The sequence below is a fragment of the Muntiacus reevesi genome, chromosome 17 (assembly GCF_963930625.1).
Source record: "Muntiacus reevesi chromosome 17, mMunRee1.1, whole genome shotgun sequence".
In the NCBI taxonomy this organism is placed as follows: Eukaryota; Metazoa; Chordata; class Mammalia; order Artiodactyla; family Cervidae; genus Muntiacus; species Muntiacus reevesi.
The window spans coordinates 60,788,155-60,814,530 of record NC_089265.1 but is presented as its reverse complement, the minus strand read 5'-3'; the positions used below and the strand labels follow the sequence as shown (position 1 = coordinate 60,814,530).

Here is a 26,376-nt window from a genome sequence, read left to right as displayed (position 1 = left end):
GTATCTTTGTCAGCATCATCTGACCATATACATATGGATCTATTTCTAGTCTGTGTTCTGTACTGGATGTATTTGTCTGTTTATCTTAATACCAATACTTCACTTTCTAGATTACTTTAGATTTGTAGTAAGTCTCAAAGTAAGTAGTGTAAATCTTCTAGGTTTGTAATTTTTTTCACAGTGGTTAGGTTGCTCTAGTTGCTTTGGATTTCTGTAAGACTTTTAGAATCAACTTGTTAATTTCTAGCCAAGGGGTGTGGTTGAGGGAGAATTGCTGGGGTTTTAACTGGGATGGCTTTGAATCCTTAGACCACTTTGTGGAGAATTGTCATTTTGATGGTATTGAGTCTTGTAATGTATGAGCATTGTGTATCTTCCCATTTATTTAGGTCTTTTCTGTTTCTCTTAGCAGCGTCTTGCCGTTTTCAGCAATGTTTTAGTCTACATGTCTTTCCCATCTCTTGTCAGATTTATCAATAGGAATTTATTTTTTGATGCTGTTGTAAATGATACTTTTCAAATAACCTTTTTATTTTTGGAACAAATATAGAGATATACTGTAGAAAAATTGTGAAGATAATACAGTGACCTTCCTTCTACCCCTTAACGTAGTTTATCCTAATGTTGACTGACATTTTCCTTTCCATCGTACATTTATCAAAACTAAAATTTTAATTTCTGATGTTTGTTGCTGGTGTATAGAAATACAATTGACTTTTGTATAATGATCTTGTGTACTGGTACTTATTAGTTCTAATGAGTCTTATGTAGATCCCTTAGGAGTTTTTACGTAGGCAGTTACACTGTATGCAAATAAAAAGTTTACTTCTTACAGTCTTTGTTTCCTTACAGTAGTTTTTCCAGCCAAGGGTACCTGCTTGGTGCTTTAGGATTAGTTTCTGTCAGGCAGAAGTTTGATATAAAGTTTCCTATCAAAACCGGAAGGTGACCTCAGAATCAAAATACCATCCTGTCCACAGAGGTGTTCTATTACATCACCTGCTGGTACTGCGGCAACCTACTCTGCCTCACCTTCTGATACTTAAGTCTGTCTTGCTTCTGGCTCAGTGTATCACCCAGAACTTCCATTCAAAATAGTAGTGTTATTTGTTTTGTAAAAAGATTCTAGTCAGATTGTTGGGAAAAACCTACTGGAGTTAGGCATGGTTTTTGTGTGTATTATTTCAGTTATCTTCACACCACAGCCCCTTGAGTTAGATAGTGTTATTTACTTATTCAGCATTTCTTTTTTTATATGCCTGCTCTTTGTAGTTCTGTGTGGGAGGTTTTAGAGATACAGCAATGAGCCAGATACACCCAGAAAGGCAAGAGCAATACGCCCACAATTGCTCTTCGGGATAACTGTTTTGAAGGGAAGGTTTTAGGTCCTATGTCTTAGTCTAAGGGTATACAGAGGTCCCCTTGGAGAAGGAAAGAAGGAAGAGTAGGAGTTTTTAAGGGAAATAGAGGAAGAAGTGTGTTTCAGACAGGAGAAGCAGTAAGTGTGAAGTTTCTGAGGTGGTGATGAACGGTGGACTTCCAGAGAGCTGGAGTATATTATTGCTTTATAGATGAAGACACTGAACGACTTAGAGAGAGTGATTTACCGAGGTTACATGGTACATGGAGGGAGCCAGACTGTCCCCAGGAGTGTACAGCTTTTATCAGGTAACTATGATTTTGAAAGTCAAAGTAAAGTAATTTAAGTTGAGGTTTCTCAAAGAAACTGAGAATTCACCCAGTTCCTGTATTAAAATGACTTAAAATGTTTGTTATGAATAATGCAGTAGTCTGTTTAAATTATCTATACTGGGTCAGTGTGTACATAAAAATGTATTTACTTACATATGATATTGTTTCTATTACTGTTTCTGTATTGTGTGGCTAGAAGCCTTTGTTCTGGTACCAGTGGCCTGCTGCCTACTAAGTCATATATAGTTGGGCAAGTTATCTTTAAAAAAAAAAAAATCAGTGAACTTGATTCAAGAGCTGCCGTAGAAAGTGTGTGTAGGGGTAAGGAGGGGTGGGTGCGGTTAAATGTTAAACCCAGGTGAGGGCGTACAGGTACTGTATTACTTTCTCATCTTTTCTATAAGTTTGAAAATTTTCAAGATAGAAAGCTGATATAAAAAGTCACTGAACCTATAATTTGTCTAGTTTAGAAAAGAGAGAGGAGAGCCTTGTTGATTTAGACTTCTTGAGAAAATATGTGTAAAAGCAGCTTGAAATCTGCACTCTACAGGTGTTCTGTGATACTGTTAATTGAAATTTCTGTTTATTTTCACTGTGATAAGTAATTTTCAACATGATGATTGGATTTTAAAAGGATGTCCTTGAATAGACGTTTACTGGTATTTCAAGGAACACTTAGAGCCACTCGATGGCTTTTGGGATCCGAGCCCAAGTTCTGTTAGTGGCTGTCTCTTTCTCAGTGAAAGCCTCCTGTGTACAGGGATGGCAGCTGAAGGCATTTTGTGGGTCATGAACTGCCTTCTCTCGTAAGCTGCCTTCTCTTGGACAGTGGCGTCTCTGCATCTCCACCAGGTACAGTGGAAGGCTGATGTGCCCTTTGCGAACCTTCTTCCATTACCAAGTAGAACTTACGTGGACTTCCTTGGCGTTCCAGTGGTTAAGACTCTGCCCTTCGAATACAGAGAGTGCAGGTTCAGTCCTTGGTTAGGGAACCAAGATCCCACGTGCTGTGCAGCCAAAAAAAAAAAAAGAATTCATGCCAGTAACACAAAGATGGCTTAATACTAGGAAACAGAATAAATCCCATCAATATCTAAAATGGGGAAAGCCAGCTTATCCTATCAATAAATGCTGAAAGACTTGATAAAGCTCAAGATAGATTATTGGAAGAAATTAATGTGGCAAAATGAATGAGCCATGCTTTGTTTGCATTGAATTTTTAAAATCTTTAGTGACTGTGTATTGCTTCCTAACATTTTTGCAAGCTTAAATTGAGGTGTGGCATGTCAGAATTTACCTATTTATCTTAGCCACAAGTCTTGTATATTGTCTTGCATTTGGGAATTTCTGCCAATGTGGTGTGACATATTTTTTTCTTTATTAGCCCTGCTTAAGAACTAAGAACAAGAGGACACCATAAGTTAAGAAACAAGCAACATAATTATATAATAATACAAAAATGGAATGGCACTAACTTTCATAAAACATGCCAAGTGAGTGTTTTCAAAGTAGTCCCTGTGGGAGGCAGTGCACGTACTCACTCCTTAGACCCGCTGGGCATCCTTAGTTTGGAGTTGTCCTCCAGTTTGCTAGCTGATCAGGAAACCCATCTCCGGGCGTGATTACAGGTCTGCTGCCCGCATTTCTTTCTGTCTCTGTCTTTTCCACCTGGCAGCGTCCCGTGGAGTGCTTTCTCTCTTACCTTTCTCTCAGCTCTTTGTATGCCCTTTTAGGACCTCACCTGAAGGTTGAAAGGCTCAGGTAAGTAGGCTGAGAGGCTGGCACTAGAGGGGAGAAGGCGAGATTGCAGTAACCGGCTCACCTCACCCCGCTGGCCCTCTTGTTTCTGTCTGTAACCCGGACGCGGCAGCTTTCCCTTCCCTTTCCGACTCTGCTTTCTTCCTGCAAAAGGCTGGAAACTGTTAGAGAATTTTAAACTCAGAGTGATGCTGGAGTGACTTCAGGAAGCTTCCAGCTCTGTTTAAACTTAGCTATATTTTTTTGAAATCCCAGTGTAAAGCTTGTAGCTTGAAAAACCCTCATCTCGTGGTAGAATTTAGTTCTGCTCCTGAGCCCCTAACTTCTCCATCTGTTGTATTTAAGTAAAGAAAGCAGAGGAAAAGGGAAGTCAGGGCAATTAGAGAGAGATGGAAGATACAGAGAGAAGCAGTCTCTTCCCACACCCCAGAGGGCATTCATGTCCTATGACGGCCACACTGTCCTCGCTCGTCCTGCAGAGGACTGGGAAACTGGGCTCATACTGATCTGACAGATCTGCCTTTTAATTTCTCCCATCTGGGGGCCCCATAAAAGGAATCACTGCATCTCTGATGAGGGTATATATATATTTTTTTTTCCTTTTTTTTTTTTTTTCATTTGTTTTTATTAGTTGGAGGCTAATTACTTCACAACATTGCAGTGGGTTTTGTCATACATTGACATGAATCAGCCATGGAGTTACATGTATTCCCCATCCCGATCCCCTCTCCCACCTCCCTCTCCGCCGGATTCCTCTGGGTCTTCCCAGTGCACCAGGCCTGAGCACTTATCTCATGCATCCCACCTGGGCTGGTGATCTGTTTCACTATAGATAATATACATGCTGTTCTCTCGAAACATCCCACCCTCGCCTTCTCCCACAGAGTCCAAAAGTCTGTTCTGTACATCTGTGTCTATTTTTCTATTTTGCATATAGGGTTATCGTTACCATCTTTCTAAATTCCGTATATATGTGTTAGTATGCTGTAATGTTCTTTATCTTTCTGGCTTACTTCACTCTGTATAATGGGCTCCAGTTTCATCCATCTCATTAGAACTGATTCAAATGAATTCTTTTCAACGGCTGAGTAATATTCCATGGTGTATATGTACCACAGCTTCCTTATCCATTCGTCTGCTGATGGGCATCTAGGTTGCTTCCATGTCCTGGCTATTATAAACAGTGCTGCGATGAACATTGGGGTGCACGTGTCTCTTTCAGATCTGGTTTCCTTGGTGTGTATGCCCAGAAGTGGGATTGCTGGGTCATATGGCAGTTCTATTTCCAGTTTCTTAAGGAATCTCCACACTGTTCTCCATAGCAGCTGCACTAGTTTGCATTCCCACCAACAGTGTAAGAGGGTTCCCTTTTCTCCACACCCTCTCCAGCATTTATTGCTTGTAGACTTTTGGATAGCAGCCATCCTGACTGGTGTGTAATGGTACCTCATTGTGGTCTTGATTTGCATTTCTCTGATAATGAGTGATGTTAAGCATCTTTTCATGTGTTTGTTAGCCATCTGTATGTCTTCTTTGGAGAAATGTCTGTTTAGCTCTTTGGCCCATTTTTTGATTGGGTCATTTATTTTTCTGGAATTGAGCTTCAGGAGTTGCTTGTATATTTTTGAGATTAACCCTTTGTCTGTTGCTTCATTTGCTATTATTTTCTCCCAATCTGAGGGCTGTCTTTTCACCTTACTTATAGTTTCCTTTGTTGTGCAAAAGCTTTTAAGTTTCATTAGGTCCCATTTGTTTATTTTTGCTTTTATTTCCAATATTCTGGGAGGTGGGTCATAGAGGATCCTGCTGTGATTCATGTCGGAGAGTGTTTTGCCTATGTTCTCCTCTAGGAGTTTTATAGTTTCTGGTCTTACATTTAGATCTCTAATCCATTTTGAGTTTATTTTTGTGTATGGTGTTAGAAAGTGTTCTAGTTTCATTCTTTTACAAGTGGTTGACCAGTTTTCCCAGCACCACTTGTTAAAGAGGTTGTCTTTTTTCCATTGTATATCCTTTCCTCCTTTGTTGAAGATAAGGTGTCCATAGGTTCGTGGATTTATCTCTGGGCTTTCTATTCTGTTCCACTGATCTATATTTCTGTCTTTGTGCCAGTACCATACTGTCTTGATGACTGTGGCTTTGTAGTAGAGTCTGAAGTCAGGCAGGTTGATTCCTCCAGTTCCATTCTTCTTTCTCAAGATTACTTTGGCTATTCGAGGTTTTTTGTATTTCCATACAAATTGTGAAATTATTTGTTCTAGTTCTGTGAAAAATACCGTTGGTAGCTTGATAGGGATTGCATTGAATCTATAGATTGCTTTGGGTAGAATAGCCATTTTGACAATATTGATTCTTCCAATCCATGAACATGGTAAGTTTCTCCATCTGTTTGTGTCCTCCTTGATTTCTTTCATCAGTGTTTTATAGTTTTCTATGTATAGGTCTTTTGTTTCTTTAGGTAGATATACTCCTAAGTATATTATCCTTTTTGCTGCAATGGTGAATGGTATTGTTTCCTTAATTTCTCTTTCTGTTTTCTCATTGTTAGTGTATAGGAATGCAAGGGATTTCTGTGTGTTAATTTTATATCCTGCAACTTTACTATATTTGTTGATTAGCTCTAGTAATTTTCTGGTAGAGTCATTAGGGTTTTCTGTGTAGAGGATCATGTCATCTGCAAACAGCAAGAGTTTCACTTCTTTTTTTCCTGTCTGGATTCCTTTTACTTCTTTTTCTGCTCTGATTACTGTGGCCAAAACTTCCAAAACTATGTTGAATAGTAGTGGTGAGAGTGGGCACCCTTGTCTTGTTCCTGATTTCAGGGGAAATGCTTTCAATTTTTCACCATTGAGGGTAATGCTTGCTGTGGGTTTGTCATGTATAGCTTTTATTATGTTGAGGTATGTTCCTTCTATTCCTGCTTTCTGGAGAGTTTTAGTCATAAATGGGTGTTGAATTTTGTCAAAGGCTTTCTCTGCATCTATTGAGATAATCATATGGTTTTTATCTTTCAATTTGTTAATGTGGTGTATTACATTGATTGATTTGTGGATATTAAAGAATCCTTGCATTCCTGGGATAAAGCCCACTTGGTCATGGTATATGATTTTTTTAATATGTTGTTGGATTCTGTTTCCTAGAATTTTGTTAAGGATTTTTGTATCTATGTTCATCAGTGATATTGGCCTGTAGTTTTCTTTTTTTGTGGCATCTTTGTCTGGTTTTGGAATTAGGGTGATGATGGCCTCATAGAATGAGTTTGGAAGTTTACCTTCTTCTGCAATTTTCTGGAAGAGTTTGAGTAAGCTAGGTGTTAGCTCTTCTCTAAATTTTTGGTAGAATTCAGCTGTGAAGCCATCTGGTCCTGGGCTTTTGTTTGCTGGAAGATTTCTGATTCCAGTTTTGATTTCCTTGCTTGTGATGGCTCTGTTAAGATCTTCTATTTCTTCCTGGTTCAGTTTTGGAAAGTTATACTTTCCTAAGAATTTGTCCATTTCTTCCAAGTTGTCCATTTTATTGGCATAGAGCTGCTGGTAGTAGTCTCTTATGATCCTTTGTATTTCAGTGTTGTCTGTTGTGATCTCTCCATTTTCATTTCTAATTTTGTTAATTTGGTTCTTCTCTCTTTGTTTCTTAATGAGTCTTGCTAATGGTTTGTCAATTTTGTTTAGTTTTTCAAAAAATCAGCTTTTAACTTTGTTGATTTTTGCAGTGGTCTCTTTAGTTTCTTTTGCATTTATTTCTGCCCTAATTTTTAAGATTTCTTTCCTTCTACTAACCCTGGGGTTCTTCATTTCTACCTTCTCTAATTGCTTTAGGTGTAGAGTTAGGTTATTTATTTGACTTTTTCTTGTTTCTTGATGTAAGCCTGTAATGCTATGAACCTTCGCCTTAGCACTGCTTTTACAGTGTCCCATAGGTTTTGGGTTGTTGTGTTTTCATTTTCATTCATTTCTATTCATATTTTGATTTCTTTTTTTGGTTTCTTCTATGATTTGTTGGTTATTCAGAAGCGTGTTATTAAGCCTCCATATGTTTGAATTGTTAACAATTTTTTTCCTGTATTTGAGATCTAATCTTACTGCACTGTGGTCAGAAAAGATGACTGGAATGATTTCAATTTTTTTGAATTTTCCAAGACTGGATTTATGGCCCAGGATGTGATCTATTCTGGAGAAGGTTCCGTGTGCACTTGAGAAAAAGGTGAAGTTGAATGTTTTGGGGTGAAATGTCCTATAGATATCAATTAGGTCTAGCTGGTCCATTGTGTCATTTAAGGTTTGTGTTTCCTTGTTAATTTTCTGTTTAGTTGATGTATCCATAGTTGTGAGTGGGGTATTAAAGTCTCCCACTATTATTGTGTTACTATTAATTTCCTCTTTCATACTCGTTAGCGTTTGCTAACGAGTTTCTTTTTTCCTCTCTGCTTCATTTATTTCCACCATTTTATCTTCTACCTCACTTATCCTATCTTCTGTCTCTGTTTATCTACACTTGGTTCCCTCCAGAGTGTTTTTGATCTCATTTATTGCATTATTCATTTTTAATTGACTCTTTTTTATTTCTTCTAGGTCTTTACTAAACATTTCTTGCATCTTCTCAGTCTTTGTGTCCATTTTGTTTTCAAGATTTTGGATCATTTTTATTATCATTATTCTAAATTCTTTTTCAGGTAGATTCCCTATCTCCTCCTCTTTTGTTTGACTTGGTGGGCATTTTTCATGTTCCTTTACCTGTTGGGTATTTCTCAGCCTTTTCTTCTTGTTTAGATTGCTGTGTCTGGAGTGGGCTTTCTGTATTCTGGAAGTCTGTGGTTCCTTTTTATTGTGGAGGTTTCACCCAGTGGGTGGGGTTGGACGATTGGCTTGTCAAGGTGTCCTTGTTAGGGAAGCTTGCGTCGGTGTTCTGGTGCGTGGAACTGGATTTCTTCTCTCTGGAGTGCATTGGAGTGTGCAGTAGTGAGTTTTGAGACGGGTCTATGTGTTAGGTGTGACCTTGGGCAGTCTGTATGTTGACGTTCACGGCTATGTTCCTGCGTTGCTGGAGAATTTGCGTGGTATGTCTTGCTCTAAAACTTATTGGCTCTTGGGTGGTGGTTGGTTTCAGTGTAGGTATGGAGGCTTTTGGATGGTCTCTTATTCCTTAAAGTTCCATGTAGTCAGGGGTTTTCTGGTGTTCTCAGGTTTGGGGCTTAAGTCTCCTGCCTCTCTATTTCAATTTTATTCTTCCACCAGTCTGAAGACTTCTCCAACTATACAGCACTGATAATAAAACTTCTAGGTTAATGGCAAAAAGATTCTCCCCCGTGAGGGACACCCAGAGAGGTTCACAGAGTTACATGAAAAAGAGGAGAGGGAGGAGGGGAGAGAGAGATGAGCAGGAGGAGAAAAAGGGGGACCCAAGTGGAGAGAGACAGATCTATGCAGTTGTCTGTTCCCAGAGTGTTCTCCGTAGCCCAGACACCCACAAAGATTCACAGAATTGGACTGGGAAGAGAAGGGGAAAGGACGAAATAGAGGTGTTTTGAGGTAGAAAAAGGAGAGTCAGGATTGGGAGAGAGTAATCAACACACTCCTGCGTAAAAATGGGAATTGAATATTGGATTCTTAAATGTCCACAATTTATATCATATACTGAAAAACAAAGATTAAAAATCTAGAGTAGAAGTTAGACTCTTCAAAATACAATATTAAAAACAAAAACCAAAACACAAAAAATTTTAGAAATTTATATGAAGTTCGGTTTAAAAATAGGGCTTCTCTTTTTTTTTTTTTTTTTGGTAAGGTTATAGTGTAATGAAAATGAAAATTAAGGAGTAGTAGAGGAGTAATAGAGGACTTTAAAAGGAAATAAGAGCAAAAGAAAAATAGAAAAAAAGAGAAAAAGGAAAAATAAAACAAGAAAAAATATTTTTCCTAATTAAAAACATCGTAAAAATCTATGACAATGAAAGTTAAGGAGTAATGGGGGAGTAATAGGGAATTTTTAGGAGAAAAAGAAAAAAGAAAAAAAAATTTATTTTTTACTTAAGAAAAAAAGTAAAAATTTATCTAGGAATTTCTCTGGCGCCGTTGCGGTCAGTGTGGGTTCGGCTCAGCTTCAGATAGCTCCTGGTTGCAGCTTACACTTCTCGATATCTACAGGCCCTTCCGGTGTAGTCGGCGTTGTCTACAGGGATTTAATCTGTTGCCCCGGTCCCTTCTGAAGCGGGTCCCTTGTTTATTCGGCTTCTGTAGCCGGTCTCTTCAGGGCCTCATTCCCGCCCTGACACAGGCGGGCGGAGGTGGCCTCTTGTTCAGGTCGCTGGTTCCGTCGCGCCCCGGGGAGGGCCGGGCGCTGCTTTCCCGTCTGCGCTGCTCGGGCTCCCGGCTGCTCTGCATGGAGCGCGCCCTGCGCTGCGCGCGGTCCCAGCCCTCGGGTGATCCACAAAAGCGCGGACTCGGCTGCGCCTGCGTTCTGTGCCTTCACCGCCCAAGCAGCTCAGGCAGCCGGGCGCGTGACGGGCGCGCTCTCCCCGGGTGCGGCGCGCCCTCTGCCCTCCGCGGCCCCAGCCCCAGTCCCCGCCCGCGCCAGCCGGGCCCGTGTACCGTGTCTCGCCGCGACCCTCCCGGCGGAGGTCAACCGTCCAGAATCTCAGGAGGTCTCTGATTAGAAACTGGAGGCCTGTTTGCAGTGCGGCAGGGGATGCTGTCCTTGGGGCCGAGCCTGCCCCCTTCCCTTCCCCCCTGCCTCCTGCCTCCGGGGGGCTGGGCCGGTCTGCAGCCTGCGAGCTCTTCTCTGGACACGCTCGGTCCCTTTGTTCTGGAAACGGCCGGCAGTGAGTTCGGGCCGGTTAATTTTCTCTCTCTCTCTTGCTATCCCACAGTTTAAGTTGGCAACTCACAAAAGCTCCCTCCGGTTGCTCTCAGGGCACTCAGGCCCGGTCCTTACCCTAAGCAATGCCGCAGGCTCCTCTCCGTTCCGCCCCCACTTGCTGGTGGCGGATGCGGGCGTCTGGGGTACTTTTCTGCCGGGAGTTGCTTTTAGGCACGTGATCTGTGGGTTTTATTTATTGTATCCCTCCCAGTCAGGTTGCCCTCCGAGATTCAAAAACTTTCCCCAGACCCGCCAGTGCGAGGGTTTCCTGGTGTTTGGAAACGTCCTCTATTAAGACTCCCTTCCAGGGTCGGATCTCCGTCTTTAGCTCTTTTGTTTCTCTTTTTATCTTTTATGTTTTGTCGTACCTCCTTTCAAAGACAATAGGCTGCTTTTCTGGGCGCCTGGTGACCTCAGCTAGCGATCAGAAGTTGTTTTGTGAAGTTTGCTCTGTGTTCAATTATTCTTTCATGAATTTGTAGGGGAGAAAGGTGTCTCCCCGTCCTGTTCCTCCGACACCCTGGCTCCTCCCGAGGATATATTTATTGTTGACTTATTAGAGGATTTCTTTTATACTGATCTTAGAAAACCCAGACTGGTACATCTTTTTGTTACCTGTATTACATGTGAAGAGTTTTAATAATTTCATTTAGGGTTCTAGTCTGGGGACTTCCCTAGTCGTCCAGTTGTTAGGACTCTGAGCTCCCAATGCAGAGGGCCCAGGTTCAATCCCTGGTCAGGGAAGTAAATCCCACATGCCACAACTAAAGATTCTACATGCTGCAACGAAGATTGAAGACCCCGGGCTGCAGCTAAGACCTGGCATAGCGAAATGAATATGTAAATGTTAGGAAAAAAATGACTCTAGTGTGTGGAAACTATTAGAAATAGTACTAGCAGCAGTGGTGATATTAATGCCAACAGTAGTAATGGTCAGGTAGAAGCTCTGTAAGAACAAGGATCTTGTCTTTGTACCCCTCTGTGTCTAGCCCTGGATTGACACCTCGCGCACAGCCAGTGTGTGTTTATAGTTGTTGAATACACGGATGATAAATAACAGCCAGCATTTATGAACTGTTCCTTTGTAGGTTCTCTCATTACCTCTCAACAATTTTTTTTTTATTATTTTGTATTTTTTGCTGTATTTTTTAAGTTTACTTGTCGCTGATTATAAAGCACACTTCTATCTGTAACTGGAAAAAAAACAGAAAAACAAAAATAAAACTATAGCACAATGTTTTCTTATCACTTAGGATTTTTATGTCTATCCTAAGAGCTATTTTAGAATTACTTACAGATTTGTCACATCGTTTATTTATATACCTAAAAAGGGAAACAAATTTATTCAAGTAATCCTAAAACAGTTTCACATTCAGAATCTGACTCCTGTGCAGTCACTTTCCAATTCTGTCATTGATTCTTGTTTTTCCACACAATGTCGACTTCTGTGCCATTTTGAGTGTTTCTAGGATTTTCTTCCAGTCTGTTAATACCCAGTTCTGTAAGTACTGATGCTGGCACTTTACTGTTTGACTAACCTCAGTGTTTTTGTTGTTTTTTTTTTGTCTCAATTGAATCATGTCACTGCTAGTTAAGCAACTGTTATTCAAATTCAGCAAGATATAACCACAATGTTAGCAGTGATCTTCCCCAGTGGTGGCTGGGTTACAAAAAGCTCTCCTATCCTTTTGTTTGTAATTGTCTGTCTTCCAAAATTTGTACATGCGCCCATGATTGAAACTTGCTTTTCTTCAGTTACAGATCATGATATCACTTGGTCTCATCTTATTCAGCCTCTTTTGGGGAGATTGGGGATAAAATTAATCACTTTCCCTGGTGGTCATGCTGCGTAAGATGTAGGAAGTTCACTCATCTGCCCCTGGTGGGACCAGGTTCTCTGCTGACCTCCAGTGGCTGTAGGCGGTATGGCACTGAGCACGAGATGGGTAGTGGCTGAGTCGTGTCCGACTCTTTGCTACCCCGTGGACTATAACTCACCAGGCTCCTCTGCCCATGGCATCCTCCAAGCAGGAATAGTGGAGTGGGTTGCCATTTCCTTCTCCAAGCAAGAGACAGTCTTGTTGAATGTATTATTTGCTGATCAGTGCAGAACGTTGGGATTCCCACTAGCACTTTCAGGAAAGCACTTTGTTTTTGCTCCTGAAGTAGGCAGCGCTTTCTCCCAAATACCCGTGTCTGTGTCACCTGCCTGCCTCCCAGTGCAGCTTGAACCTTCCACATAAGAGATTGAGGAGTTTTTATAAGAGCTATAAAGAAGTGAGACATTAAGAATAGGAAAATAATTAGAGACAGCAATCTTGTATTAACATCAAACTTGCTAAGAGACTGGATCTCAATTATTCCCACCACAGAAAAGGAATCATAACTATGTAAATTTAGGAATACTAGCTGACACTGCAGTGAGGAGGGTCATGCTGAAATATTGCAGTATAGAAATGAATCAAGTCAACATGTTATATGTCAGCTGTATTTCAGTTCTGAAAAAAAGATACACAGTGAGGAATTCACGTGCATAAAACAGAAGTTGTATGAGCAGGTTTAGTCCAAATCCTGAGTGAGCTTATCGGCTTTTTTCTGTTTTTTATGTTTAGGGTTTTATTCTATTGTTGTGGTTTTGTTTTGGTTTGGATTTTTTTACCACGTTGTGGGGGGGCATAGTTTGGGAATAGAAAAACACATAGGCAGCAGTGCTCCTTATCCTGGAACCAGAACAGGAAGACCTTTCCATTGAAATCATCTGCCCCTTTTACTCTCTGACATGGGTAATCACAGCAGGCAGGGACATTGCTTAGACCAGAGCAAGGGGCTCTTCCCCTTTTGGAGCCTTGCTGGGCATGGGGATGGCAGGCTGGCAGGCAGAACACATCACGGAGCAGTAAGTGACCACTGAAGCAGAAGTATGTGCTAATGTTCCAATCGGCAAGCTGTTAACCTTCTTAAATTTATAATTCCTTTGACATCCATTTTAACATTTGATCCATCCAATTAATAATGATTTTTTTAAAAAATCCTCCATTTATTATACCCCTTAAGTCATTCTTTATTGTACTGTCAAATGTCACCTTGTAATTATCCTAAAATCACTTTTGATCAAAGCTTGTAAAAAGTCACCTTTATGTCTGAGATTATTGATCAATGCAATTTTAAGGTTATTACTTCTTAGTCATTAAACGCCACCTCATTATGTTGTGTACCTGCTGCCGTGATGTTGTTTGAGAATTAAGCAAGCAAGTATCTATCCCACTGACAGTCTTTAAGTGTTATTTAATTTTTTTTTAAACTGTAACTGGGATTTTAAGGCAGCCTAAGCGTTGCACTGTGGAAGCTGGTGACCAGACTCTTCTGCTGGCGTTCCTGCAGTGGCTTCCTCACTAGTCCCTGGTTCTCTGCAGTCAGGCAAGCACGGCCAGAGCCAGCTCTGCTGCTCGGGGCCTGCCTGTCTCAAGGAGGACACGATTCAGATCCCATTAAGTTAGCACTTAACCCTCTCTGGAGTCCACCTCCAGCCTTATTTGTTTTACTTCTAGTATATGTGTATTTGCTGTCAGAACACGCTTTTCCCATTATGCCCACTAATTCACCAAGTTAAGGAAGTTGAAAGCAATATATTGTCTCCAGCAGTGCCTCTTGCTATCCATTTTCATACTGATCCTCAGGTCACAGATGGAAAATGGATGTTTTGTAGTAGACTAGTTCATTTCTTTCTGAATCTATCTCATATCCTTTCTGCTGCATCCTTTGGGGATTTAATTTCTTGGCACATTAGGCTTAACATTGAATGTGCACCTAAACTGAACCTAATAGGGTATATTTTCCCTTTCTAGGACTTGATATTATTGAATAAAAATTTTTTTTTGTTATTGCTATTTTGCTGATAGGATGGTCAAAATGTGTTCTCTGGTAGTTTTAATTTGTTACTTCTTGATTACAACTGAGCGTATTTTTATTGGTCATTCTTTATGAAAGAAATTGGTTTCTTTCATAAATTGATATCTTAGCCCACTTATCCTTTCTGATGGTCCTTTTCTTATTGCTCTTTATATATTCTGAATAAGAATAATTTGTTTCATAAAATTACTTGGGAAATGTCCCCTTTTTTGTTTGTTTGTTTTTTTGTTTTCTGGAATGGTTGTATAAATAACACTATCGTATTCTTAAATGTTTGGTAGAATTTCCCCCAACATATCTATTTTAGTGTTATAGATTTCATTCTAAGTATTCCTTACGCTGCATGCTGCAAGTTCTGATATGTATTTTCATTATCATTCATTTCAAAATATTTTCCAGTTTCCCTTTGTAATTTCAACTTTAATCCATGGCATATAGAAGTTACTTTATTCTCATTATGAGTTGAATTATTTGAAAGTTGTTGACCCTTTTTCTGTGATTCATTCACTTCAGTTCAGTTAAGTCGCTCAGTTGTGTCCAACTCTTTGCAATCCCATGAATCGCAGCACGCCAGACCTCCCTGTCCATCACCAACTCCCGGAGTCCACCCGAACCCACACCATTGAGTCGGTGATGCCATCCAACCATCTCATCCTCTGTCGTCCCCTTCTCCTCCTGCCCTCGATCCCTCCCAGCATCAGGGTCTTTTCCAATGAGTCATCTCTTCGAATCAGGTGGCCAAAGTATTGGAGTTTCAGCTTCAACGTCAGTACTTCCAATGAACACCCAGGACTGACCTCCTTCAGGATGGACTGGTTGGATCTTCTTGCAGTCCAAGGGACTCTCAAGAGTCTTCTCCAACACCACAGTTCAAAAGCATCAATTCTTCAGCACTCAGCTTTCTTTATAGTCCAACTCTCACATCCATACATGACCACTGGAAAAACCATAGCCTTGACTAGACGGACCTTTGTTGGCAAAATAATGTCTCTGCTTTTTAATACCCTGTCTAGGTTGGTAATAAATTTCCTTCCAAGGAGTAAGTGTCTTTTAATTTCATGGCTGCAATCACCATCTGCAGTGATTTTGGAGCCCAGAAAAATAAAGTCAGCCACTGTTTCCACTGTTTTGCCATCTATTTGCCTTGAAGTGATGGGACCCGATGCCATGATCTTAGTTTTCTGAATGTTGGGCTTTAAGCCAACTGTTTCATGCTCCTCTTTCACTTTCATCAAGAGGCTCTTGAGTTCTTCACTTTCTGCCATAAGGGTGGTGTCATCTGCATATCTGAGGTTACTGATATTTCTCCCGCAATCTTGATTCCAGCTTGTGCCTCTTCCAGCCCTGCGTTTCTCATGATGTACTCTGCATATAAGTTAAATAAGCAGGGTGACAGTATACAGCCTTGATGTACTCCTTTTCCTATTTGGAACCAGTCTGTTGTTCCATGTCCAGTTCTAATTGTTGCTTTCTGACCTGCATACAGGTTTCTCAAGAGGCAGGTCAGGTGGTCTGGTATTCCCATCTCTTTCAGAATTTTCCAGTTTGTTGTGATCCACACAGTCAAAGTCTTTGATATAGTCAACAAAGCAGAAATAGATGTTTTTCTGGAACTCTCTTGCTTTTTCCATGATCCAGCGGATATTGACAATTTGATCTATGGTTCCTCTGCCTTTTCTAAAACCAGCTTGAACATCTGGAAGTTCACGGTTCACGTATTGCTGAAGCCTGGCTTGGAGAATTTGGAGCATTACTTTACTAGCGTGTGAGATGAGTGCAATTGTGTGGTAGTTTGAGCATTCTTTGGCATTGCCTTTCTTTGGAATTGGAGTGAAAACTGACCTTTTCCAGTCCTGTGACCACGCTGAGTTTTCCACATTTGCTGGCATATTGAGTGCGGCACTTTCACAGCATCATCTTTCAGGATTTGAAAACGTGATTCATTATAATGTTTGTTTTTTATATGATATATATATCTGCAAAAAAATGTGTATGTTACAACTTTGGGGTAATAAGTAATGTTTGTGTGTCAAATAATTCAAGTTTCTTAGTTGTGTTGTTCAAATTCTCTGTATTTTATTGATTTTATTATATTAGTTGCTATAATAGGTGATAATAATCTCCCACCACAATTACAGGTTTGACTTTGTAGTTCTGTCATTTTTTACTTTATGTATGTTTAGGTTTTTATTTGACACATACAAGTTCAGAATTGTTACATCTACCTGGGAAATTGAGCTTTTTATTAGTATGAAGGGTCCTTCTTGGTTTTTGCTTCAATGTATACTTATTTACTAGTACTATAGATATGTGAGATTTCTTTTGATTAGTTTTATACAGTATATTTTCCCCATCCTGTTAATTTCACGGCTTTTGCATCCTTATGTTTAGGTATGTATTGTGTAAGCAGTGTATACTTAGACTTTACTACTGTTTCTTTGCCAAACGTCAGTTCTACATGGCTCTGTGGGTCTGATTCTGGACTCTGTTCCATGGATCTGTTTGTCTGTCTTTACGTCAGTATCACAATGTCTAAATTACTGGAGGCCTGTATTAAGTGTTAAGGTCCACTAGTGTGGGTCCTCTAATTTTGATTATTGGGTATACTGATCTGTAATCTTTTTAGTAATATTTGGGTATTATAAGAAATGCCCAGATATTATCTGGCTTGGATATAAGGGTAATGGTGGAAAGTAATTAGAAAATAATTACTCTAAGTAATCATAGTTGGAAAGTAATCTCTTCAGTTTTTGGGAAAAGTTTGTGTGGAAATGGAATTATTTCTTCCTTAAATATTTGGTAGAATTAGCCAATGAAGTTTTCAGTGGAAACTGCTTGGAAATATGTATTTTTGAAAGAGAAAAACACATTCTGAATTTTTGGTAGTGATTTCAACTCCAACTAAATAGTACAGGATTTTTATTTAATTTCATCAATTTTATATTTGTATCTTATGCTGAAAATCTTGATTTTTAATAGCATTAGCATGATTACTCATGGCTTTATCTATAATGTGTGTTTGTGTGTGTTTAGTTCAAAATAATAATTACAGTATTCAACATCTTTAATTTTGTTTTACTATTAAATATTTTCTTGATCCCAAATCAATACTAAAACCACAGTAAAGTCAGGGAACTATAAATTCCATTCCTGACCCCACCTTGCCTTTTCGTCCTTTGATGTTGATTTTTGGAGGAGGTAAGGGGCCAAAAATCATATATATATAGTCCTACTTATTTTCTAAGTTTCTTTTATATTTCTTTCATCTTCTTTGCACCTGGCTGTTTTCACTGAACAGTGTATCTTAGAGATTGTTCCTCAGAAACACAAAGGAATCTTTTTCATTTTTTTATGTAACAGCCTAGTACTTTGTTGTATGGGTGTACCGTACTTTATTTAACCAATCTCCTACTGATGGATATTCAGGAAAAGTAGTAAAAGATGTTTTCCACATTCTAGTTCACTGCATTGTAGCATTGACTAGTAGAACTATTTAGCGTAATTTTAAAAGCATTTTTATTAAAAACTTATTCATTTATATATTACAGCAAAAATTCATCTTACAGTATGCTAGGTTTACTGTGTGGTATGATGAGGACTGAATGAGTTTTTTAGTTAGGAAGGTAAAGTTCTGTACTTTTTATTATTTCTTTGGGCTAGTTTTCTTGTATTAGGGTAAGTGTAAGACTTTGTAGGCTTTTCCTTATAGCAAGTACTTCTGTTTATCTTAAAAGACTTCTTCTTGCTTATACAACCACTCTTACCCCTCATCTAGGTGGGTGATGGTGTGATCACTCACCTAGAGCCAGACATCCTGGATGCAAAGTCAAGTGGGCCTTAGGAAGCATCACTACGAACAAAGCTAGTGGAGGTAATGGAATTCCAGTTGAGCTATTTCAAATCCTGAAAGGTGATGCTGTGAAAGTGCTTTACTCAATATGCCAGCAAATTTGGAAAACTCAGCAGTGGCCACAGGACTGGAAAATGTCAGTTTTCATTCCAATCCCAAAGAAAGGCAATCCAAAGAATGTTCATACTACCACAGAATTGCACTCATCTCACACGCTAGCAAAGTTAATGCTCCAAATTCTCCAAGCCAGGCTTCAACAGTATGTGAACCGTGAACTTGCACATGTTCAAGCTGGATTTAGGAAAGCCAGAGGAACCAGCGATCAAATTACCAACATCCACTGGATCATCAAAAAAGCAAGAGAGTGCCAGAAAAAACCTACTTTTGCTTTATTGACTATGCCAAAGCCTCTGACTGTGTGGATCACAACAAACTGGAAAATTCTGAAAGAGATGGGAATACCAGACTACCTGACCTGCCTCCTGAGAAATCTGTATGCAGGTCAAGAAGCAACAGTTAGATCTGGACATGGAACAACAGACTGGTTCCAAATTGGGAAAGAAATACGTCAAGGCTGTATATTGTCACCCTGCTTATTTAACTTACATGCAGAGTACGTCATGTGAAATGCCAGGCTGGAAGAACCACAAGCTGGAATCAAGATTGCCGGGACAAATATCAATAACCTCAGATACACAGAGGACACCACCGTTATGGCAGAAAGCAAAGAAGAACTCTAGAACCTCTTGATGAAAGTGAAAAAGGAGCGTGAAACTGTTGGCTTAAAGCTCAACATTCAGAAAACTAAAATCATGGCATCCGGTTCCATCACTTCATGGCAAATAGATGTGGAAACAATGGGAACAGTGACAGAAAATACTTCTTTTCTGGTGCTCCAAAATCACTGCAGATGGTGACTGCAGCCATAAAATTAAAAGATGCTTGTTCCTTGGAAGAAAAGCTGTGACCAGCCTAGAGAGCATAATATTAAAAAGCAGAGACATTACTTTGCCAGTAAAGGTTCATCTAGTTAGAGCTATCGTTTTTCCAGTAGTCATGTATGGATGTGAGAGTTGGACCATAAAGAAAGCTGAGCGCCGAAGAAATGATGCTTTTGAGCTGTGGTGGTAGAGAAGACTTTTGAGAGTCCCTTGGACTGCAAGGAGATCAAATCGGTCCATCCTAAAGGAAATCAGTCCTGAATATTCATTGAAAGGACTGATGCTGAAGCTGAAACTCTAATACTTTGGCCACCTGATGCGAGAACTGACTCATTGGAAAAGACCCTGATGCTGGGAAAGATTGAAGCCAGGAGGAGAAGGGGACAAAAGAGAATAGATGGTTGGATGGCATCACTGACCTAATGGACATGAGTTTGAGCATGCTCCAGGAGTTGGTGATGGACGGGGAAACCTGGCGTGCTGCAGTCCATGGGGTCGCAAAGAGTCGGACATAACTGAGCGACTGAACTGAACTTACCCCTCAATTTTATAGTACCAATTTAGTCTAATTAATTCCTTGCTTAGGTAATAAAACCCACCATTTTTATACCACCTCAAAGACATGCTTTCTCATTAATTTATCAGGTTGATAAAGGGCTTATGGCTGATATATATCCTGAAGTATTCTGCTTCAGAAAGTATTGACTCCTAAGCCAAACAGATTAATGTCTAGTAAATACATGTGTACTAAGATATCTTAATACTATTTCAAATTTCTGTGATTTGATGAATAAAATAGTCTTCTCAGTCTCATATGACCAGTGGTTCTGTTTGCTCATATTTGTCTTCTATTTAAAGAATTATATGAATTAAAAGTGAAAGCTGCTCAGTCATGTCTGACTCTCTGCAAGAAATCTCTAGGCCAGAACACTGGAGTGGGTAAGCTGTTCCCTTCTTCAGGGGATCTTCCCAGTCCAGGGATTGAACCTAGGTGTCCCGCATTGCAGGCAGATTCTTTACCAGCTGAACCACAAGGGAAGCCCATGTTAATAACAGTCAAGCATATTTTCTCCTTTATAAATCCTCCATGGAGTTTTAACAAAGTGTTATATGATCTGAATTACATAATCTTTTCTCCAAACCTACTTCTGAGAACCCATATTCCACCCTTAACTTCTAATACACCATTTTAGCATTCTTTGATCTTAGGGAAAAAATGGTACCTTGACTTACCAAAATGGTGTATTTTTACCTCTTCCAAGGCATTGCAAAGACATTAGAATGCTTACATAGAGTCATTAGCCTTCTGCTTACTTCCCCTCCCCCAGTTTATACATTGCTGTTTTTATTTTATGTATTTTGTGTCAAACTCCACAAGGCAAAATTGTTGTTTTGTATAGTGAATGGTTATTTTAATTTTTAAAAAAATTTTTGGAGGTATAGTTGACTTAACTGTACCTGTCTGAAACATACAAATTAAGTTTTGCCCTATGTGTACACCCATGAAACTGTCAACACTCATCCACGTATATCCTCTGGTACTGTTGTTTCTACCATCTAATCTCCTAGAAAATTAAGATAGTTAACAGTTTATCGCAGTTCCGTTTTGTTTTGTAACTGCTAGAAATGGAGGTAGTGCCAGAGAGTTTTCATGGTTTTTGTGCTGCTATTTTAAAATCCTTAATTTTAGAACTCAGTTTAAAATTTTTTTTTCACCTGTCTTAAGCTACTTATGTTTTCTCGGGTGCCTGTCAGTCTAGAAATGTAGTGCATCTTCTGACATTCTCATCCATGTGACTCGTACGGCATTTGAGCTTTACCAGGGCTTTTCTGGTGGCTCAGCAGTAGAGAAGCCCCCTGCCAATGCCGGAGATGTGGGTTTGATCCCTGGGTCAGGAAGATCCCCGGGAGAAGGAAATGGCAGCACACTCCATTATTCTTGCCTGAGAAATCCCATGGACAGAGAAACCATGGCAGGTAGCAGTCCATGGGGGTCACTAGAAGAGTTGGACACGACTTAGGAATTAGAACAGGTGTCTAGAAACCATTGATTTCTCCTATTTGCTACCTCTTAGAAGTAACAGCAGAAAAATCTAAAGGCTTTTCCAGTCTGATTGAGTCTGTGTCTTAGTAATTGTGATTCCTAAAAGTGAGATTAGCATACATTTTTACTCAGTTCCTTATTCTGAGACTCTGAATACTGATTTTAATAATCTGTGTGAGAGTGTACCCTGAGGTCATAGTAAAGGGATTTGTGTGTGTGTGTTTATACTCTGAGTTTTGCTTTAATTGTATCATCTTACAGAAAATTTTCATATGTGGGGTTATAAATACTCCTTCTAGCCATGAATCTAATAGTTTTAGCCTTTGAGAGTGATTTAAATTTAATTTTCTTTTACTAAATGCTATAAGATCCTTACAATGTAACTTGAATGACTATTTTCAAAATTGGAATTTTGCACATTCCAATTTTTTTCTAGACTGAATCTACAATAATACTGACATTTATTAAGAGTTTACTCGTTTATGCATTTGATTGTCTCACTTAGTCCTTAAAATAACTGTGTGGTACAAACTATTATCCCTATGTAGCAGATAAGAAATAAGGCATGGGGAATTGATGCACCTTGCAAATTCAGCAGCCAGTAAAATAGCTCTGGGGTTTAAACCAGGCAGTATACATCTGGAACCTAGCCTCTTAACCAATATGAACCTTGTCATGATTAGTTTCTTTTGCTAATGCTGGAAAAGAATTGCATGAACCAAAATGTTCTCCCTAAATAATTGTAAGGTTTTTACAGCTGGGCTAAAGGGCCCACTGCGACTATGTCTGAAGGTGAAGTTAATTTTTGTTTTCGTTCTTTTAGCTGATATAGCCCAGAGATATAGGATAAGCAAATACCCAACCCTCAAGTTGTTTCGTAATGGGATGATGATGAAGAGAGAATATAGGGGTCAGCGATCAGTGAAAGCGCTTGCAGATTACATCAGGCAACAAAAAAGTGACCCCATTCAGGAACTTCATATCTTGGCAGAAGCCACCACTCTTGACGTAAGTCGTTGACTTTTGCTGGATCAAATGAGCATAGCCTGCTTGATTCATGTAAACAGATTCTTAGGAATTCAAAGAATCTAGACATTTTCTTATTGTTCACTGCAGTGGATTTTGATGTATACATATACATAACAAGTTGAATTTTTCTTGAATTCTCAAGGGAAATGCTAATGTTTTACTGAACCTTTGAATAAAATGTATAAAGCAATAAAGTTGCACTAATTCAATTTAATTGAGGCCAAAGGGTAGCCTGAAGTACGAGGAAATAGAAGTTAATGTCAGGCGCACACCACCGTTTCCTTCTTCTGCTTAGTGGCAACCCTCAGGGCCTCTGCTCACCTCACTCCTGCAGCAGCAATTTGTATAAATTTTAGTATCTCTGACCTCACCACCCTTAATGATACATTAACAAGGTCTTCTTCTTTGTACACCAAGAAGTGTTTTAAAAGGAAATGAAAGCAATTGAGTTTGGGCTTCAGATTGTCATTGCTAAATTGTCATTGCAGCTTGATTCTTACCCTGCTTACAAATGAGCAGGTTAGCCAGTTCATTTCACGGATGCTGCTAGAAGACATAAGGCTCCTGGGCCGGAGACAGCAGTTTTCGTGCTCACATCACAGCGAACAGTGTGAGCGTTTGTCTCCTTGTCCCCCAAGTCCTGGGGGGTGAAAGAGGCCCAGATGGATCCCTGCTCATGCGGGGGTTGTGACAGGAGAACTCTGGGCTTGGGAAATATCTGTCTCAGAGCCAGCAGTAGGCCTGCTTTCTGTCCTGGTGGGAGACATCACCTCATACTTCAGCCTCGCTCCCAGTAAGCACAGCCTTGAGAGATGACCTGGACTAAGAATGGCCAGACTCTTGGATCTTGGGTATAACTAAATGTGCAGAAGTGTGAGAGACCCAGGATGGAGTCTCTGCTGACAGCCACACATTACAGGTTGATGTATTATTTTAACACACCTTAGAATTAGTCATCTTATTTAGGAGAACACTGTCACCGATTAAACAGTTATTATTGAAATTTTAAAATAAAATGTTATTAGGAAATTATTACATTAGATGATAGTTCAGACTTTTCAACCTAATGTAATCTTTAATAGTTTTGGATTAGGTGTTAAAAGCTGGTTACAGTTCATTTGGAGATAACTGAACAGCAGCTAGGTAAATGAAATAAAATGTTTTTTAAAAAACTACATATGTTTATAAAGTAATTACATATTTTATTTTACAGCGCAGCAAAAGAAATATCATTGGATATTTTGAGCAGAAGGATTCAGAAAACTATAGAGTTTTTGAAAGAGTAGCAAATATTTTGCATGATGACTGTGCCTTCCTAGCTGCATTTGGGTAAGTAGCCTAATAGGTACAGTGTGTTGGTGGTCGGGTCAACTCAGCTGCTATGTTAAATTCTTGTTGTGGATGGTGGTTTTTTGAAGATGACCTCTCATAAACATTATCTCAGTCCTCTTAAAGTCACTGACAAGTTTTTATGCCTATCTCTGACCTCTCTTTTTAGGAGTTTAAAAGTCTGTTAATTATTCTTTCTGTACTATATTTTTCAAAATGTAGGTAAGAGGAAAAGGATAGACCAGCTTTTCCTGTCTTTTCCCTGCCTCAGCAGCAGGGAGATGGAGTGCCTCAGCACTCCATTCCACAGCTAACCTCTCCACTAGTGTCCTTACCGCTGTCCCTTCAAACTCCTCTGGGGCTTTGATGCATCAGTTATCCTTGCTTTCACATGTTTCCAGTCTGACCCTTATCATGAGCCATTTTCCTTTTCCAAAAGCATGGTTCTCTCATTCCTAATCTGTGTCTTCTGTCTCTTGAACTATTAACTCATCTCTTTCTTTTCATTCTTAAATTTTTTTCAAAGATGAGTTGCGCTTGACTACCCTGAATTTCTCATACTCTGATGGTTCAAATATGTTAACCTCCTGAAAACTTTTACCTCCATCACCCTAAAGAAATTCCTCTCTGCAGTCACAAAGCGACTTCTTAATTAGCAGATCCGTGGTCTTTTTCCCAATCTTAGTTCCCCACAATTTCTCTGAAGGATGTGACCCTGAACCACCCTGTCCTTCTGCTATGTCTGTACTTCACGTTGAATCTCCCTGGTTTGATCCTTACCTTTCTGATTTCCCTGGCTTTATCTTCTTTTTTTTCTTTCTCTTTCAAACTGGAATCATTCTTATGGTTCTATCCTTGAGTCTCTTCACACTGAAAATTATCTCCACCATTCTTTGAAACTTTGCAATACTATCTGTTTTCTTTGACCTGCAACTGATAAGATTAAATTGCAGTATCTTGACTAGTACAGTTGTAGTCTTGAGTAGAGCCCAGATTCTGGGCATAGGATTTCCTCTCCAGTTTGTGACCTTTTCCCTTATTTTAAATGCTTCTGTAGGCTTTGTATGTGTGTTCTATTGTGAACATTATCAGTGTTTTATGAGGATGGTTAACAGAGTAAATAATGAAGGAACTTCTCCCTTACACTTTTTGCATTACTGTTTTCAGCCATGCAGGCCCCTGACTATTCCTCTAACACTGCAGGCACACTTCACAGCAGAGCGTTCATCCTTACTGTCTGTATCCAGAGGGCTTTGTCCAGATATCACCTCAGTTACTAGAAACAATCTGGGGTCAAAAACAGCCATTTACTGCCAAAACTTCTAATCCAAAGATAACATACTGAATCACAGAAACAGCTAACTAAAATGTCCCTTAAAAAAAAATCTGCCTTATACTAAACTTTTCCTTCAAATGTATGCTTTTCTTGGTGTTGCATAATCTTATAAGTAGGAAAGATGGGAAAGTATGTATTTCAAGTTATAGTTCATATGTTGCAAAACAACTAGCGTATTTCCTATGCGTGCTTGCTCAGTCATGTCTAAATCTTTGTGACTCCATGGACTGTAGCCAGCCAGGCTCCTCTGTCCCTGGGACTTCCCAGGCAAAAATACTGGAGTGGGTTGCCATTTCTTATTCCAGGGGATCAAACCCACGTCTCTTGCATCTCCTTGGCAGGCAGATTCTTTACCACTGTGCACCTGGGGTACTTTAGACGTATTACTGCTATTATTTTTCTTAAAAAATATTATCACTGTTTCTCTCTTTATGTTAGAGCTGTCTCAAAACCGGAAAGATACAGTGGAGACAACATCATCTATAAGCCACCAGGGGTAAGTTGCTATTCTTAGTGTGTATGATTTAAAATGTAAATATATCTATACTATAATTTGTAGTTTTGTACATGTTAATATTCACAGATTCATAAAGTTTTAGTATTGGAAGGAACCTTAAGACATCATTTTGTGCTAATCCAGACCTTTCAAAGTAAAGATGAAGACACAAGCCTAAAGTCACACAGGCATTTAGTGGCAGAGCTGGGACTAGACACCCCCTGACCCCCAGGCCTTTCCCACGTCTGTTTCACCTTCAGTCTGGGACTCACATTCAGAACAATGCCGCAGAGGTCTGTGGCCATCTCTCAAGCTTGAATGAGACTAGCCAGACTCCCACGTCTCCTGGGGTGTAAGTTCACCCGGTGCTTGCCAGATGCTAAGGAGCGCTAGGTTGTTTTTAACCCTTGGTAAGAAGTTAAGTGTATCTAAACTTAGAAGTAGCTGCTTAGGCCAGGTGATGGTAACCACAAATAAGAAAGGCAAAACTCATAGTTACTATTACCCCTAATTGACCTAACAGTCTGAAAAAGCTGGCTTAAAACTCAGCATTCAAAAAGCTAAGATCATGGCATCTGGTCCCACCATTTTGTGGCACATAGATGGGGGAAAGCTGGAAGCAGTGACAGATTTTCCTTTTTTGGGCTCCAAAATCACTGCGGACAGTAACTGTCACCATGAAATTAAAAGACGCTTGCTCCTTGGAAGAAAAGCTGTGACAAACCTAGAAAATGTATTATAAAGCAGAGACATCATTTTGCCAACAAAGGTCCGTATAGTCAGAGCTGTGGTTTTTCCAGTAGTCATATATGGGTGTGAGATTTGGACCATAAAGAAGGCTCAGTGCCAAAGAATTAATGTTTTGAATTGTGGTGCTAGAAACGACTCTTGAGAGTCCCTTGGACAGCAAGGATGGACAGCAAGGAGATCACACCAGTCAATCCTAAAGGAAATCAGTTCTGACTACTTATTGGAAGGACTGATGCTGAACCGAAGCTCCAGTGCTTTGGCCACCTGATGCAAAGAGCCAATTCATTGAAAAACACCCTGATGCTGGGAAAGATTGACGACAGGGAGAGAAGGGGATGACAGAGATGAAATGGTTTGATAGCATCACTGACTCACTGGACGTGGACT

The 26,376-nt window shown here is 39.7% G+C and overlaps 1 protein-coding gene across 1 annotated transcript in view; it reads left to right on the top strand.

Moving 5' to 3' along the window:
* The window catches only part of ERP44 (endoplasmic reticulum protein 44), a 91,368-nt gene that overhangs the window by 48,029 nt on the left and 16,963 nt on the right, over window positions 1-26,376 (top strand). Inside the window, exons 5-7 of the mRNA XM_065908145.1 lie at window positions 21,873-22,057; window positions 23,292-23,407; window positions 25,182-25,239. Of these exons, the coding sequence (XP_065764217.1) occupies window positions 21,873-22,057; window positions 23,292-23,407; window positions 25,182-25,239 (359 nt within the window). The remainder of the gene's footprint in view (window positions 1-21,872; window positions 22,058-23,291; window positions 23,408-25,181; window positions 25,240-26,376) is intronic.